General features: G+C 48.3%; 1 protein-coding gene across 1 annotated transcript in view; it reads left to right on the forward strand.

The window, feature by feature from the left end:
* The window catches only part of MCU (mitochondrial calcium uniporter), a 145,320-nt gene that overhangs the window by 111,659 nt on the left and 17,701 nt on the right, over positions 1-15,960 (forward strand). The window contains exon 2 of the mRNA XM_054174651.1: positions 14,781-14,850. Coding sequence (XP_054030626.1) covers positions 14,781-14,850 — 70 coding nt within the window. The remainder of the gene's footprint in view (positions 1-14,780; positions 14,851-15,960) is intronic.

A 15,960-nucleotide genomic window follows, 5' to 3' on the forward strand; every position in this document is an offset into this window, starting at 1 on the left:
TGGCCCTCCTCTGGACCCACTGTATCAGGTCCATGTCTCTCTTGTGTTGGGGGCCTCGGAGCTGGACACAGTACTGCAGATGAGGTCTCACCACAGCAGAACCTGCTGGCCACACTTCATTTGATGCAGTCCAGGATGCTGTTGGCCTGGACTGTAAGTCCTCAGTTACTGTGGCTGTTCTGTGATGACCTCGTTCCATGAGCTAAGTGATTGTAAGGGGAAGGTGTTTGGTTCAGTGCTCTACATGTGACACCAAGTCAGGGGGTGAAGGTGTCAGAGGGTGGTGTGTGTGTCTGGGAAATCAAGGGGGCTTTACCCAACTTGTATTAGCACAGGCTGTGTGAGGTGGTATAGTTGTGTGCTGGCAGGTGGGGCCTCTTGGACTGTCCCTGCAGAGGAAAAGAAACCTGGTGTTGGAGACTGAAAGAACTTCAGGTAATAATTAGCACTGGATTAAAGGAAAAGTCTTGGCTCCCAGGCCTGGTTACTGCAGTGGAAAAGATTCTTGGAAAGAATGTAGGGAGAGCATCCTGCTCTGCATGAACAGAGCCAGCTTGGATCCAAGGCATATGAGGCCCTCCCCTTGATGCCTGTCACCCTGTGGCTGTCCCAAAGAGGCTTTCTTCTTTCTTGTTTCCTTCTTTTCTCCCTGTTTCATGTGTACATTTAATTTTGCTCAGAAGAATGATTCCATTTTCATTAACTAGCTCAGACTGTCAATGAAAATACAAACTGTAAAGGTGTCTCTGACAGCTTGTATATTTCAGAGCCAAATTGTAAATTGCCTTCTTCTAGGCCACTGAACACTTATCACAATGTATTAAACCTGGTTTAATTGATTTGGGAAAGCCTGAAGGAAGTGACCTAGCCAAAGATCTCCCATTGCTTTCCATTCCAAATCCCCCTCTCCCTGGATAAATCTCTCTTTTCTCAGTGCTGCTGGTTTTTAAAGTGGTCTTAATGACTAGGGGGGAAAAAAAAATGATGATTTTTCTAGTGGTTTGTTTCCAAGGCTTCTCTTAGTCTCTTAACAGGAATTAAGCCTCAGTGTTCAGATTTGAAAGAACATGAAGAGCAAACCCTTTGCAGCACTCGTGTCTGATGTGGGGTTAGCAGCTCCCAGTTGGGCAAGGAGTTCAGGGCTGACTGGTGAAAAATGCTGCAGTTCCTGTTGGCTCTTCCTTGTGTCTGGTTCTTTGGATAAAGCTGCAGCAGTTTCTGTGGGGGAAAACTTGCAGCTGGTTAGAGGTATGAACAGTACAGTAAATGTTCTATTCTGGGATTTAAAACCAAAAGAAAAAATAATTGAGCTGAACCAATCAGAAATTTCAGGTGAAGTCCTATTTAAACAATCCTCCTCCTTGTCTGGATGATAGTTAGTAGGAAACAGTGTTTTTATGGCAGAAAATGGGACCATGTAGTTAGGAACTCTTCATAATGTTCCCCTATAATCCTGGTTTCTCACAGATGCTGGTAGTAGATAACTTGGCAGCCACTGAGAATGTGTGGGGAGGGTTTTGGTCTGCTTGTCTTTAGGGTTATTCAGTTAAGGAATGCCTTGATTTAATCATTATATAAACTAAGGGTGTGTTTGTGCACAGTGCATGTGCCCATAAGCCCAGTTTCAACTTGTTTGCCTAAGATAGAGGAGGGAGGTCCAGGAAGTGGCAGAATTAATTTGCCCTGACGAGGTGCTGGCCTTGGGCCCTGTGGTGGCATCCAGAGGGGACAGGCAGCCCTTCACCAGGGCGTTCGGCCTCTGTCCCACTGCACTCGGCCTGAGGAAGTGATGGGCAGGATGGAGCTTGCTCTGGGGATGGCACTGCCTGTCAGATCAAATGATCAGCTTTAGTTATTAGCTCTCCTGTGACTTGATTTAGCTGTTAGTGCCTCTGTCACGCTTTCATGCATTTAAGTGTAATTATGTTGTTGGGCTTTGTGGCACAGTAATTTTGTGCTGAAATGACTGGCTCGGAGGGAGTGCTGCTGGGAGATGCTGTTACAGCCATTCCCTTTTATTGAGGATCAATTCAGTGAAACCTTTCTGATCTCTGGGTCTCCTCCTTACCTTCCCACATGAGACTGATGATGAAGTGGTCAGTGCAGGTGCTGGAGTTCCACTCACACCTGCTCACTGCCCAGGTTGGGAGAAAGGGGGTTTTGGGGAGCACTCTCATACACTTGCCTTCTCCAGAGGAGCAGGACCTATGTGGCTCTTCTGTGTGCTCCCTAGCCAGGCTGGAACTGTAATGTAACAGCATTGAGGAGCTTGGGAAATAGTGCTGTGGAGTTGTTTCTGAAACCATACATTGAATGCTGTAGGATGCTCTGTGCCTGTCCCTTGTGCTGTACAGAAGTGGATAACTATGGTTTCATGGATTCATAGAATGGTTTGGTTTGGAGGGATCTCAGAGATCATCCAGTTCCAGGGCCCCCAGGTTGCTCAAGGCCTCATCCAGCCTGGCTTTGAACAGGTCCATGGAGGGCATATCCACAACCTCCCTGGGCAACCTGTTCCAGTGTCTCACCACCCTCACTGGAAAGAATTTCTTCCTAAATTCCAGTCTAAATCTGTCCTCCTTGACCTCCTGTGTCCTCCTCTCTGAGAGGTCAAGTGAGATGAGCTGAGGAAAGGAAACTGGGAAACCTTTGAATGGAATATGCTCAGAAAGCTCAGGGGTGACCTCATTGCCCTCTACAACTACCTGAAAGGTGGTTGTAGCCAGGAGGGGGTTGGTCTCTTCTCCCAGGCAACCAGCACCAGAACAAGAGGACACAGTCTCAAGCTGTGCCAGGGGAGGTTTAGACTCGAGGTGAGGAGAAAGTTCTTCACCGAGCGAGTCGTTCATCATTGGGATGTGCTGCCCAGGGAGGTGGTGGAGTCACCGTCCCTGGAGGTGTTCAAGAGGGGATTGGATGTGGCACTTGGTGCCATGGTCTAGTCGTGAGGTCTGTGCAGCCAGGTTGGACTCGATGATCCTTGGGGTCTCTTCCAGCCTTAGCTATGCTGTGATACTGTGATGCTCTTTGAAGGTCAGGTTCTGAAGCTTGCATTTGTTCTTACTGCATTTCATTAGTGTGTCAAAGACCTGCCTCTGCAGAGTGCTGCCTTCCACTTGTGTTTAACTTCTGCTGGGCTGCCTTCTCTAGGCATGTCACCCCATGACACACCTTGAAGGGTGAACCTTGCACCATTTCCTCTCTCAGGGTGGAGGTAGGAAACTGTGCTGTGAAAGTCAAGTAAAAGGTACATCGTTAACTGAAGGATATTAAACATTAACATATAAGGATATTAAGTTTTCATGGAGGTTTTCTTCATCTGTAGTCTGGTAGCACAACAAAAATAACACTCTCCAATGGCTCTAAAATATTGATGGATTTCTGTTTCATTTTTTTTTTGCTTCTTTTTTTTTCTCCCTCTGTTGGAACAAAGCTCACATGTATCGAGTACAGTGCTGCCGAGGTCTCTAGAAATGTAAGCCTTACATAGTGAAGAGAGATGGCCCACAGTTATCTTGCAGTGGAATGAGGTGCTTGTCTTGTTTATGAAGTGCTTTGTGCTCAGTCTGATCCCTAAATGTGAGAACAGCACTGGGTAAAGCAGGTTTTCCTCTCCAAGAGGTAAGCTGTTCCTGCAAGGAGCAGGGTGTTGGAGTCTCATCCTTATGGGTCCCTTCCAACTCGAGCTATTCTGTGTTTCTGCTCTATATTTATCCCTCAGTTTAGGAAGGAGGTTGACTTGCTGGAGCATGTCCAGAGAAGGGCAACGAAGTTGGTGAGGGGTTTGGAACACAGCCCTGTGAGGAGAGGCTGAGGGAGCTGGGGTTGCTTAGCCTGGAGAAGAGGAGGCTCAGGGGAGACCTTCTTGCTCTCTCCAACTACCTGAAGGGAGGTTGTAGCCAGGTGGGGGTTGGTCTCTTCTCCCAGGTAACCAGCACCAGAAGAAGAGGACACAGTCTCAGGCTGTGCCAGGGGAGGTTTAGGCTGGAGGTTAGGAAGAAGTTCTATACAGAGAGAGTGATTGCCCATTGGAATGGGCTGCCTGTGGGGGTGGTGGAGTCACCATCATTGGAAGTGTTCAGGAGGAGACTTGATGGGGTGCTTGGTGCCATGGGTTTAGTTGATTAACTGGGTTGGATTGGTTGATAGGTTGGACACAATGATCTTGAGGGTCTCTTCCAACCTGGTCTATTCTATTCTATTCTATATGATATGGTGGTAACTTGCCAGGGAATATAAGAGAGCGAGGAGTCAGAGTAGCATGGTACAGTCCTTAAGGCAGATAGCTCATCTAAGGGAAAATGTCAGGCATGTCAGATTTTTCCAGGGCTTTGTGCTAAGATGTGTGGGACTAGCAAGAGGATTGATTTTTTGCTCTACCAGGGAACTGGAGTTGTTTAGTCTGGAGAAGAGGAGGCTGAGGGGAGACTTCATGTCCTCTACAACTCCCTGAAAGTCGTTGGAGTGAGGTGGGGGTAGGTCTCTTCTTGTGTATAGCAAGTGACAGGATGAGAGAAAATGGCTGCAAGTTGTGCCAAGGGAGGTTCAGGTTGGATGTTGGGAAAAATTCCTTCACAGAAAGGGTTCTCAGGGGTTGCAACAGGCTGCCCAGGAAGGTGGTGGAATCACCACCCCTAGAGGTATTTAAAAAACACATGGGTGTGGTGCTGAGGGGTTTGGTTTAGTGGTGAGCTCCAGGCAAGCAGTTGGACTTGATGATCTCAAAGGCCTCTTCCAATCTCAACAGTTCCATGACTGATGTGATTTCTGTGGGTACAAAAGAACTGTCTGTTAATGTCTGAAGTGCTTCTATGCAAAGGATACTTAAGTTTCTACTCCACTGGTTCCAGTTTTGGAGCAAACCTGGAGAGGGTTAGAGATTTTCTTGTGTGGTATTCTTTCCTGCAGGGAATCCATTGTGTAGGATGACTCCCCCAGTACTGGGCTGCTGTTATGTACAGTGTGGAACCCCTGTGTGTTTCAGAGTGTGCAGCTTCCCTGCAGCTGGCACTGACTGCGAGGTCTGCAAGAGCCTGCTGTTTCTTTTCGAGAGCTGAGAGCAAGGTTCCCTCAGTTCTGAGGGTTTTTTCCCTGGAAAACCAGTGTGAGTTGGCTGCTCCCCAGCACACACTGAGGCAAGAAGGAATTTCCTCATGCTTGTGGAAACCTCACTCCATAGCTCTCCTTACTGTTTTGTTCTTGGTGTTGTAACTGGAAGGGATGTGTTCATAAGCTGCTGTTTCCTCACCAGAAAGCTCTTCATGCAGCGTGGTAGCAAGATGGGAGAGAGGGGTTGAGAACTCTTTGAAACTGACTATAGTGAAGACAAAAGGAATCGTCTAGTGAGGTTGATAAGTGCTAGAGGCAGGAAAACAACAAACTGAGACTGTCCTAGAGGAGTCACTGAGGAGAATCCATCTGGTTTCTTCTTTCAGGCTGGACAGTTTCCAGCTGTGAGTGGCTGAGAGAGACCCAATCATGAACGCTGAAATCAGTGGGATCAGAACTCACAGACCTTTTCAAACTGCTTTTTAAGCCAGGGTTGGCAGCCCCTCTAAGCTGAAAAGGGAGGCACAATCGTTTCCAGGGCAGGAAGATTAAAATAAGGGATCTAGAAACTAGGGAAAGGAATTCAGCTCTGCCATTTCTTTGTGCTCAGCTTTCAAAGTTGATACAGGCTTAAATGTATCATGGTATTTTGTTTGCTTTCTGGTTTTCAAGCCTTCAGAATGTAAGGGAATTAAACTCCTCAGCTTCTTTTTTTCCAGGGACCATGAGGTCTGTATTAAAGAAATGGAATTCAAACCATCCTGCTCCAATACAGCAAAGATATTTTCATGGTGAAATCATGATCTGGCATCACAAACTGCAGGGGTGATGCTCCAGACCTGCTTTGGGTTGCCTGCTGGAGGTAGGAAGGACTGAAGCTTTCGAAGAGAGGAGGAGATAATGGTGGCCTGACATACTGTGGCTATCATCTGTTTCAAGAGAAGAAGGAATAGTTGATGCTTGCAGTAAAATTAAGACTATAGACTGCAAAAAGGTTTTGGTTTGGGGTTTTGTTTCGTTGGGGGAAAAGTTGTGTGGGTGGTGGCAAGGGAAGCACCTTATTAAAGCAGCACAGGCTTCTTGATCAGTATGCTTAACAGAGCTGTTGAAACTTTCTCCCTTTCATGACCTCCTCTTCCTTCCCTTTTCCTCTAGAGGCTCTATCAAAGCCATCAAAAGCAGAGCTGTTCTTGTTGTAAGACTCATTGCTGCTGCATCTCCACAGCAGCAGTAATGTCTGGGTGGAAGGCACAATGAAGAACAAGGAGCAATTGCCTCGTCCCTGGGTTTCTTGGTGGTAGTTTTTGGCCTTTCCTTTTCATTCTTTCTTTCTTTCCCTTTTCTGCAAAGAATTAATATCCTTCCTCCTACCCCTACTTCTTCCTGGACACTGTGGCTTACCTGTCTCTTTTTAGGCAGATGGGCAAAGGAGGCAGGATGAGAAGGGAATATTTATAGCTCACCTCCTGTTTATGTTCCTTTCCTAGCAGATGTGATGGAGCTCTGTACTAATGCTGGAAGAGGAGAAAATTCAGGCAGAAATGAGTGTGGCAAATGAAGAGCATTTGCTAATGTGTAGGTTGTACAAAGTGCTTGCAAATGCAAGGCTCAACACTTCCACATCTACTGCCATTGCCTGTTTTGGTGTCCATCTCCTCAGCCTGATTTTAAACCAACAACTAACAACCCCAAAGAGGAATAGCACTGCATTTCAGACAGGTTCTTGTTTGCTTGACCTTCATCCACAGATATGTTGCCCTATGGAGGCAGAGGGTGTGAAAGACTCTTTTCAGGGCAGAGTGTGACCTTGAGTGGGATGTGAGCAAGGGCGTACTGGCAAAGAGGAAGAAATTAGTTCAAGCCAGTGGGATTTAATCAGACAAGTGCTTGGGTCCTAGGAGACAAGTGTGTGGTTTAAAAAAGCAGCAGTTTGGACTTGCTGGAAACTGGGGAGGAAGTTGTGCTCAGGGGCATGAGGCTCCTCTGCCCTTGCTGCAGGCATGGTGCAGGAGCACACCTCCCAGGTACAAGGGCTTTCCCCACCATGCTCCCCTCTCTGCCCAAATATTTCGGGGTTCTCCTGTGCCAGCTTTCTGCCGCGCGACAAAGTGGTGTGGTGTGAGTGCTGCCCTGGCAGGAGCTAGTGCTGTTCTGTTGCATGCCAACAGGAACATGTGTGCCATGAAATACTTCACGTAATATTTACTGTGTGAATGTTTCACGGCATCCCAGCATGGTGGGGCTTGGAAGGGAGCTCCAGAGATCATCCAGTCCAATGCCTCTGCTAAAGCAGGGTCCCCCACAGCAAGTTACCGAGGATCACAACATCCAGGCAGGTCTGGAATCTCTCCAGAGAAGGAGACTCCACAACCCCTCTGAACAGCCTGTTCCAGGGCTCCAGCACCCTCACAGCAAAGGAGTTTTTCCTTCTGTTCAGATGGAACTATCCAAACACCATGGCAAAAAGCTGGAGAAAATCTTCCATACAGAGTAACTAATTTGTTGAACAAATCCCTGGTAGAGTCAGACCCAATTGCAGACAAAGACTGAGTTGGTTTTATTCCTGTTTCAAATGGAGATCCTGGACACAGGCCCAGGTGCCCAGATGCCTCAGAGAAGTGGAGGTGGCAAAGAAGTAGATAAGAGATATGAGCAGAGATGGCTGGTCCATTTTTATCTCTTTGGAAGTTTCTGAGAAAGGCAGGGGAGGATGCTCAAGAAGGCATCAGAGATTAGAAGGGTTATGCCTGGTAAATGGCAGCAGCGGGAGGAAGAAGTTCTATACAGAGAGAGTGATTGCCCATTGGAATGGGCTGCCTGGGGAGGTGGTGGAGTCACCATCATTGGAGGTGTTCAGGAGGAGACTTGATGGGGTGCTTGGTGCCATGGGTTAGTTGTTCAGGTGGGTTGGATTGGTTGATGGGTTGGACGTGATGATCTTGAAGGTCTCTTCCAACCTGGTCTGGTCTATTCTATTCTATTCTATACTATTCTATTCTATCTCTCTTTGCTGGTACAACAGAGCACAAGGGCTGCCCTGCCTCCTTGTACTCAGACCCATGTAAGAAGGCTCTGCAGAGACCTTCCTTATATAACTACATTTCAATAGCTGAAGGGGACCTACTGGAAGGCTTGAGAAGCACTGTTTAGAAGGGCTTGTAGTGGTAGGATGAAGGGCAATGGTTTGAAACTGGAGCAGGGTTGATTTATTTTGGACATTAGGAGGACGCTCTTTACAGTGAGAGTGGAGAAATACCTCCCTGGGCAGCCTGTTCCAGTGGTTGAGGCCCCATCCCCAGAGACATTCAGGGTCAGACTGGATGTGGCCCTGGGCTGCCTGATCAAGTTGGAGGTGTCCCTGCTTGACTGCAGGGAGGGGTTGGACAAGATGACCTTTGAGGGTCCCTTCCAGCCCAATGCAATCTGTGAATCTGTAGGAGACTGCTGTAGGCAGAGGGCTGAGGAGGTCCTGGCTGTGCTCAGAGCCCTGTCCCGGTTCATATGTGAAGGAATTTCATTTGCAACCCTTGCTTTACCGGTTGCTGTGTTGGGTCCCAGGGTCTGAGGGGCTTCTGTGGGGAGAGGCCCCCCCCACCCCCCAACAGGTAACTCTGTGGGGCTGCCTCAGGCCAGTTCCATGGCCCCTGGCGAGGCACAGCTCGGCCCCTCAGCCCCACTGGTACGATGCCTTGAGGAAACTGAGGTAAGGAAGGGAAAAGATGCTGGGGCAAAGAGAGGAATGAAGAGCAAAAGTATGGGGAAGAGCCCTGTGAGCACTGAGGTGAGAGGCTAGAGGATGGGGAGAGGAGCTCTGGGCAGGGACTGCCCTGCTGGCTGTGCTCTGGCGTGGGGCCCTCCGTGGGCTCTAGCGTGGGTGGCTCTAGAAGGAACCCTCATTCCCCTCCACCCCTCAGGGCGAGGGAAGGAGTTGGCAGTGAAGGGGTCAGTTGGGTCCTGGAAAAAAGGGCTGGGGGCAGGGGGAGAGTGTGGTGCTTGCTGTCAGTTTCTTGCTGTTACCTCCTTCGGTTGACAATAAATCAGCTTTCCCAGGCTGTTAGGGCAGTGATCTCCCTGCCTTTATCCTGACCCATGAGCTCCTTCCTCTTGCATCTTCCTGTGAGGAGAGGGGTGAGAAGCAGCTGTCTGGACACAGGCAGTCCACCACAGTACTTAAATCCGGTGAGAGCTTACATCCTGGTGCAGAAATGTTAACTCTGTTGGTAAGTTACTTACCGTGGAGCTTGGCAGCAGGTTTCTGGTTGGAACAGGGTCTTGCTCCCCTCTCTGCTTTGCAAACACAGCTGGTGTGGGGGGAAGCAAAATGGGAGGACAAAAGGGGACCCACTAGTGACTCAGGATGGAAGTGCTGTTCCAGAGATGGAAATGGAACAGGCAAGATGCAGAGGCCCAAAAGATCAACGGAATGGAGCTCTTCAGGACTCTCGGGGTGGGTGACTTGGGTTACTGAGATTGCTTGGGGAAGCTCACGCTGATTTTTGTCTCTGAGGTGCTGGCTGTGAGGTTTGAGGATAAACCACTGTTAGAGCCAGGAAAGACATTCTTCTTTTTCTTTTTCTTTTTTTCCCCTTCATGCTGTTAAAGTCAGGATAGGGAGGAAAATATGTGCTGGTTGTTGGAAAAGGTGAGCTGCTTCATGTCTGGCTTAAGGCTGCCTCGTTTAAAAGCCCTTCATAAATTGCCAAAGAAACGGTGCAGCTGGCACTTGGAGAAGTATCTCTTAAAGGTTTCACTTGTGGTGAAGTATTTTTCCATGGAGAATGCTCTGCTTTTCACTAAAGCTCTGCAGCTTTTGCTGCACTGGAACTCCAGGTAATGAGTTAGTAGCACCTTTCAGTTGTGCTCTGGATTAAGATACTTATATTTTCCATACTTGGGGAAGTTGGGGGGGGGGGGGTTTAGTTGTTTTTTTCTGGACAGTTTCTTTCTTGAGTTTATTAAGGTTTGGAAACTTGGTACCCCAAAGTTGTTCCCATTCTATCACTGATAATTACCTAAAGTGCAGAACATGAGCTCTGTAAGATTCCTTCCTCTTTTCCCATCAGAGAGCACTTGCTGGTAGCTTAAAGGCTGTTGTGTTTCCAGAAGGGCTTTGATTAACTTTGTCACCCGTGTAGAGCTGAGATAGATGCATTGGGACCTATAGCAATGCTGTTACTTTTACCTTTGGATTGTGCAGTACAGACCTTGGCAAGGCTGGAGGAAGTTTTAGACTAAGGACTGGGGTTTTTTAATTCTTTTTTTTCCCTGTTGCTCCCTTAATCAATTCTGGGAGTGAAGCTGCTGCGTACCCTCGAGCCTCTTAACATGCATCTTACTGCAGATAAAGCAGGAAACAAAGGGTCGGATAGATGTGGAAAGTGAATTCCTGCATGTGTTCTCTTGTGACCCAGAAAGTTACTCTGGTGCTGGTTTTAGTGGTCTGGCTTTGGTGCTTTTTGCCCAGGGAGGTGGTGGAGTCGCCGTCCCTGGAGGTGTTCAAGGGGAGATTGGATGTGGCACTCGGTGCCATGGTCTAGTTGTGAGGTCTGTTGGGACAGGTTGGACTTGATGATCCTTGGGGTCTCTTCCAACCTGAGTTACTGTGATACTGTGATACTTTTCACACTGCAGATACCCCTTATTTTGGAAGTGGTGAGCGAGTCTGCCTCAGCTGAAGCTCGGAGATAGTTACTGCTGTAGTGGTGAGCTGTTGACTGTCAGTGGGCAAATCATCCTGAGATCTGGGCAGCAGCAAAGCTTGGCATAAGCTCTTCCCATGTGCCCCACACTGCTCCAGTCCTGAGCCTTCATCCTTCTGGCCCTCTTCCACACCAAGCTGTTGAGTTACAGGCATTGAATAAAGGATTCAGGCGTTTCTCTCCATTTCAATTTGAAAACAACAGCCAGCCTTCAAGAATAAAATTGATTGATGGTTCCTTAAGCTTTTGCTAACCTTGGATGGCAGAAAATGGCATTTAGGTCTCTGCTGTCTGAGTTCATTTGTTCCTTTTTATTTTTTCTTTGCCTAACTGACAGAGACAGTTCTTTTAGATAAGAAATTCCTAACAGCAGCGTGCTCAGGGCTGCAGGAGCGACTGGTAGGTGTATTTGAACCAGCCTCTCAGGCCCTAAAGCCTACTGGCAGCACCTTGCTGGGGGGGAGTAATGAAACTGAGTTTGTCCAGAGCTCAACTGAGGGTGAAGTAACTGTCAAAGAGGTTAGACATCTCCTTATCTTGATGAGTCACCTAACATGCCCTGATTTTCAGCCTTTTCCCTTGGTTCCTGCCTGTGTTCTCTTAGGGCAGGAGATTGTGGAGCTAGCTCGATACCTGCCAAATAGGGCCTTAAGCTAAAGCCTTTCTGGTTGCTGGCTGATAGTATCTTCCCATGATACAGCTGTGCAGCAAGGGGTAATGCTGGATTTCAGGATATTCTGAATACAGCTGCCAAGTTTTTGGGCTGCTGTGCAGGTCTGCTGGAATAGAATAGAATAAACCAGGTTGGAAGAGACCAGGCAGGCTCCTCGTGTGCACTGTTAGAAAAATAGATTATTAATGCCATATAAAAGCAAAGAACAAAAAGTGGTGAAAAGCTCGTTTCTGAAAGAGCCAGCTCTAGCATGGGATGGGGTGAAATAAGCATAGGAGTCTCAGGAGTTTTGGCAAGGCCAAGTGCAAGGTCCTGGGGTGGAGCAGTCCCCTCTGTCAACACAAGCTGGGGATGAAGGGCTGGAGAGCATCCCTGTGGAGAAGGACTTGGGGGTGCTGGTGGGTGAAAAGCTGGACATGAGCCAGTACTGTGCACTCCCAGCCCAGAGCCAGCCATATCCTGGGCTGATCCCCAGCAGTGTGGGCAGCAGGGGGAGGGAGGAGATTCTGCCCCTCTGCTCTGCTGAGACTCCACCTGCAGTGCTGGGACCAGCTCTGGAGTTGTCATCACAGCGCAGACCGTTGGAGAGGGGCCAGAGGAGGCCACAGCAGTGCTGGGGGGGCTGGAAACTCTCTGTCGAGAGGCCAGGCTGAGTGAACTGGGAGTTGCTTAGCCTGCAGAAGAAAAGGCTCTGGGGTGACCTTCTCATGGCCTTTCAGTGCTTAAAAAGGTCTGATCAGAAAGCTGGGGACAGACTCTTGCGAAGGGCCTTGTTGTGACAGGACAAGGGGTGATGGCTTAAACTTAAAGAGGAAGATTCAGACTAGAGGAAAGAAGTTTTTACACTGAGGGTGATAAGACACTGTCTCAGGTTGCCCAGAGAGGTGGTAGATGCCCCATACCTTGAGCTACTCCAGGTCAGGCTGTTTGGGGCTGTAGTTGCAGAGATCCCTGTGCACTGCAGGGATTTGGACTAGATGACCTTTGCTGGTCCTTTCCCACCAAACCAGTGTGAACTAGCACTCTCTGAGAAGAGAGTTGTGTCTTACTGTATACATTCTCCAGACTTACTGTTGTACCTGCTCTGGTGCTGTTGTTAGAAGGATTAAAACCGAAGTTGCTGCTTTCAAATAGGAATTGTTTGTGGTTTCTTGTATTTTTCTTTAACGTCCTCTAGAGACTTCCCCTCTGTAGCTAAACCTTGGTTCTGAAACCTGGCTTACATGTGCAGAGCTTCTGATCATCAGAGCTTCTGACATCTCTCTGTATAATGTTGATGCTAAGGTACAGGAGCTTGATTTGTCTGGGATGTGAGGCTGTGGCTGTGATTTCTGTGGGTGATTTTAAACCTGGTTTTCTCCAGGTGGGGGCATTGCTGGGTTCAGCAGTAGCCTGTGGGTATTTCAGTCCAGAAGACTTTCTCTTTTTCTAATCTAAAAAGGCCAAATTGCCCTTTGGTTCCCAACATGCAGCTTGGATTTTTTTACAGCATTACCAAACCAGGCAATTTCCTGTTTTTAAAGTCAGCTACATCTGGCTTCAATGCTCAGTTCTCTTTTTCTTTAAGCTGCCTGTTTGACTCCACTGTGAGAAGGTGACACAGGAAAACTGAAAGTGATTTGACTGATTTTCATTGTAAAGACTGAGGAAAGAATGGGGTGCAAACACAGCATGAACAAGAGCAGATGTCCACCACTGTCAGTGCCCTGACAGGGGCCACAGGTCCTGCTTTCAATGCAGGTAGTTGTAGCGGAAACAGCCCTTGGTTCCCACAGCAGCCCTCAGAAGAAAAGTGGAGTAGTAGACAAAGCTATCTGAAGTAGATTATTGAAACCTCAACAAATGTGGAGGTCTGGACAACTTGGCAGAGCAATCATCAACAGCCTGGGTTTTGTTTGCACGCTTCCATTAGGAGCGTACTTAAAGCCCAAGTCTTTTCTGTGAGCTCCCTTTAGAGACATGCAGGGTGGCAGCTGTGTTTTAGAAATCTACCAACAAAGCAAGCTTGGACCACAGGAATGCCCATACTGGGCTGCAGCTGTTGGGGAATCCCAGTGCAGGTCATAGCATCCCAGCAGGGTAGGAGTTGGGAGGCACCTCTGAGCCTTCTGCCAGAGCAGGGTCACCAAATTATGTACCACGGTGCTTAGATGAGAGCTGGTGGTGTGCCTTGTTCTTGTCTTTAAAACTGGGCTTTTTAGTGCCAGAATTCTAATTTCACTGTTGGGGAAAGATTAGTATCTAACTAGTATGACTTATTCTAGAAGGTAGGCTTTAAATCAGTTTGGTTCTAGATTTCTGAGAACAAATGAGTCCCCCTCCAAACTCGCAGAGCACAGGAGCCATTCATGTGCTTTCTTCTATTGGGTTCTTTTCTAATAGCTCAGTGTCACAGTTTGTGGGGTTTATCTTGAGGAATTTCATGGAATCCCAGCATGGTGGGGGTGGAAGGGACTTCTGAAGGTCATCTAGTCCGATGCCCCTCCTGAAGCAGGGTTACTTTTAGCAGGTTGCCCAGGATCACACTCCACAACCTCTCTGGGGCAGTTTGCTCCAAGGTTCCAGCACCCCCACAGCCAAGTTTCTCCTCCTGTTCAGATGGAACCTCCTGGACTCCACTTTGTGGCTCTTGCCCTTTGTCCTGTCACTGAGCACTGCTGGAAAGAGTCTGGCCCCATCCTCTTGCCTTCCACCCTTTAGCTCTTGCTGAGCATCTATCAGATCCCCTCTCAGGCTGCTCTTCTTAAGGCTAAACAGCTTCAGGTCTCTTAGCCTTTCCTCCTCAGGGAGATGCTTTAGTCCCTTCAGTATCTTCATCTTTGTTCTTCTGTGAACAGATGTGTTCACTACTTGTATCCTAGAGTTTGTCTTCCTCCTGTAAGGGGAAGAAGAATTTATATGTCTGCACAAAAATCAACCTGGGAGGATGAACATTTTCATCCACAACTTCCTGACCTTCCCTGCTGCTTTTATGTGATTTCTACTTTGTGTCTGTGCAGTAATCCAATTTGATGTCTTAAAAATGAAGAACTCAGCATAGCTTTAAAACCACCTTAACCCGAAGGAAAATGTCTGCTCTTGTGTTCTACCTTTCACTTTAATCTATGTGTGTTGGAGCGAGGTGTGTGGAGGTGAACTTGGCCGAGGGGGGAAGCCCTGCTGAGTGGCAGATGGGAGGAGGAGAAAGAGGCTGCTCTGGACCGGTGCTCCTGCTCTGTGGTCACCCTCAGGAAGTGGCCAACAGCGGCTCTGGGGCAGGGGATGGCACTGGGAGGGGGACAGGAGGTGTCACTGGAGTACGATTCTGCCGGAGGAGCGGCGCTTACCCTTGTCCTTCTTGCTGTGCTTGTATTTTCTAGGTGCATCAAAGGCTTTCTCCTTGGCAGAGCGTGAGAGTGGTCTATTGCAGTACCGTAGTGCCCTCTGATGGTGAGTATCCACATGGAGAAACTTGCTGGCTTCTGACTTCACTAACTTCAGTCAGGCTCCCTGACCCCTTTTCTGGGTGAGGCTTTTTCAGCTAGGGCATAATCCAGTTCTGAACTAAGGAAGCGACAGGGAACCAAGTCAGTCGAGAAGCATTAATGAAATGGTCAACTTTTCTAGCAGCCATCCTTGCAAAACTGGGCAGGCTCTGTGAAGAACGATGAGAGTGCGTGCAACTGCCTGCAGTTTTCTGCCACTCTTTGTCCTGATGTAGCCCTGAGATCTGCCTGGTGCTGCCTGCCCTCTTAACGGCTTGTGTAACAGCAGTGCTGCCCGTACCAGCCACTTGCTCAAACAGTTGGAAGCACTGTTTGCTGCAGGGAAGAAGTGGGGTGAAGCCAGGGCCGTTTTTATTCCTTTATTTAATTTCTGGGACCCCTCAGGCATTGGACTTTTCTTACAAGGTGGTTGTAGCATAAAGGGAAGGTGGGACTTTAAATGCAAGGAGGAAATGAACAGTTCTGAGAGCATGGCTTGCATAATATTTGCACGCTGGTGAGACCACACCTGGAATACTGTGTCTAGTTTGGGGCTCCCCAATGCAAGAGAGACAGGGATCTGCTTGAGAGTCTAATAAGAAAGCTATGAGGATGATTAAGGGGCTTGAACATTTCTGCTATGAATAAAGGCTGAGAAACATGGTGCTGTGTAGTCTGGAGAAGGTTGGAAGGGGATATTATCAGTGTCTATAAATATCTGAGGGATGGATGTCAGGATGAAGGTGGCAGGCTCTTTTTGGTGGTGCCCAGTGATAGGACAAGGAGCAAGGGGTACAAGCTGGAACACAGGAGGCTCCACCTCGACATGAGGAAAGACTTCTTTACTGTGAGGGTGCCGGCGCCCTGGTGCAGGCTGCCCAGATATGTCGTGGAGCCAGCTTCTCTGGAGACTTTCAAGATCCATGTATTCCTGTGTGACCTGCCCTAGGTGATTCTGCTTTGTCAGGAGGCTTGGAGTAAATGATATCTAGAGGTCCTTTATAATTCCTAACATGCTCTGATTCTATGCTGTGTGCACAGGCTAGAGCACTTCTGCTGTCTGCCACAGGCAGTT

The sequence above is a fragment of the Dryobates pubescens genome, chromosome 30, assembly GCF_014839835.1.
Source record: "Dryobates pubescens isolate bDryPub1 chromosome 30, bDryPub1.pri, whole genome shotgun sequence".
In the NCBI taxonomy this organism is placed as follows: Eukaryota; Metazoa; Chordata; class Aves; order Piciformes; family Picidae; genus Dryobates; species Dryobates pubescens.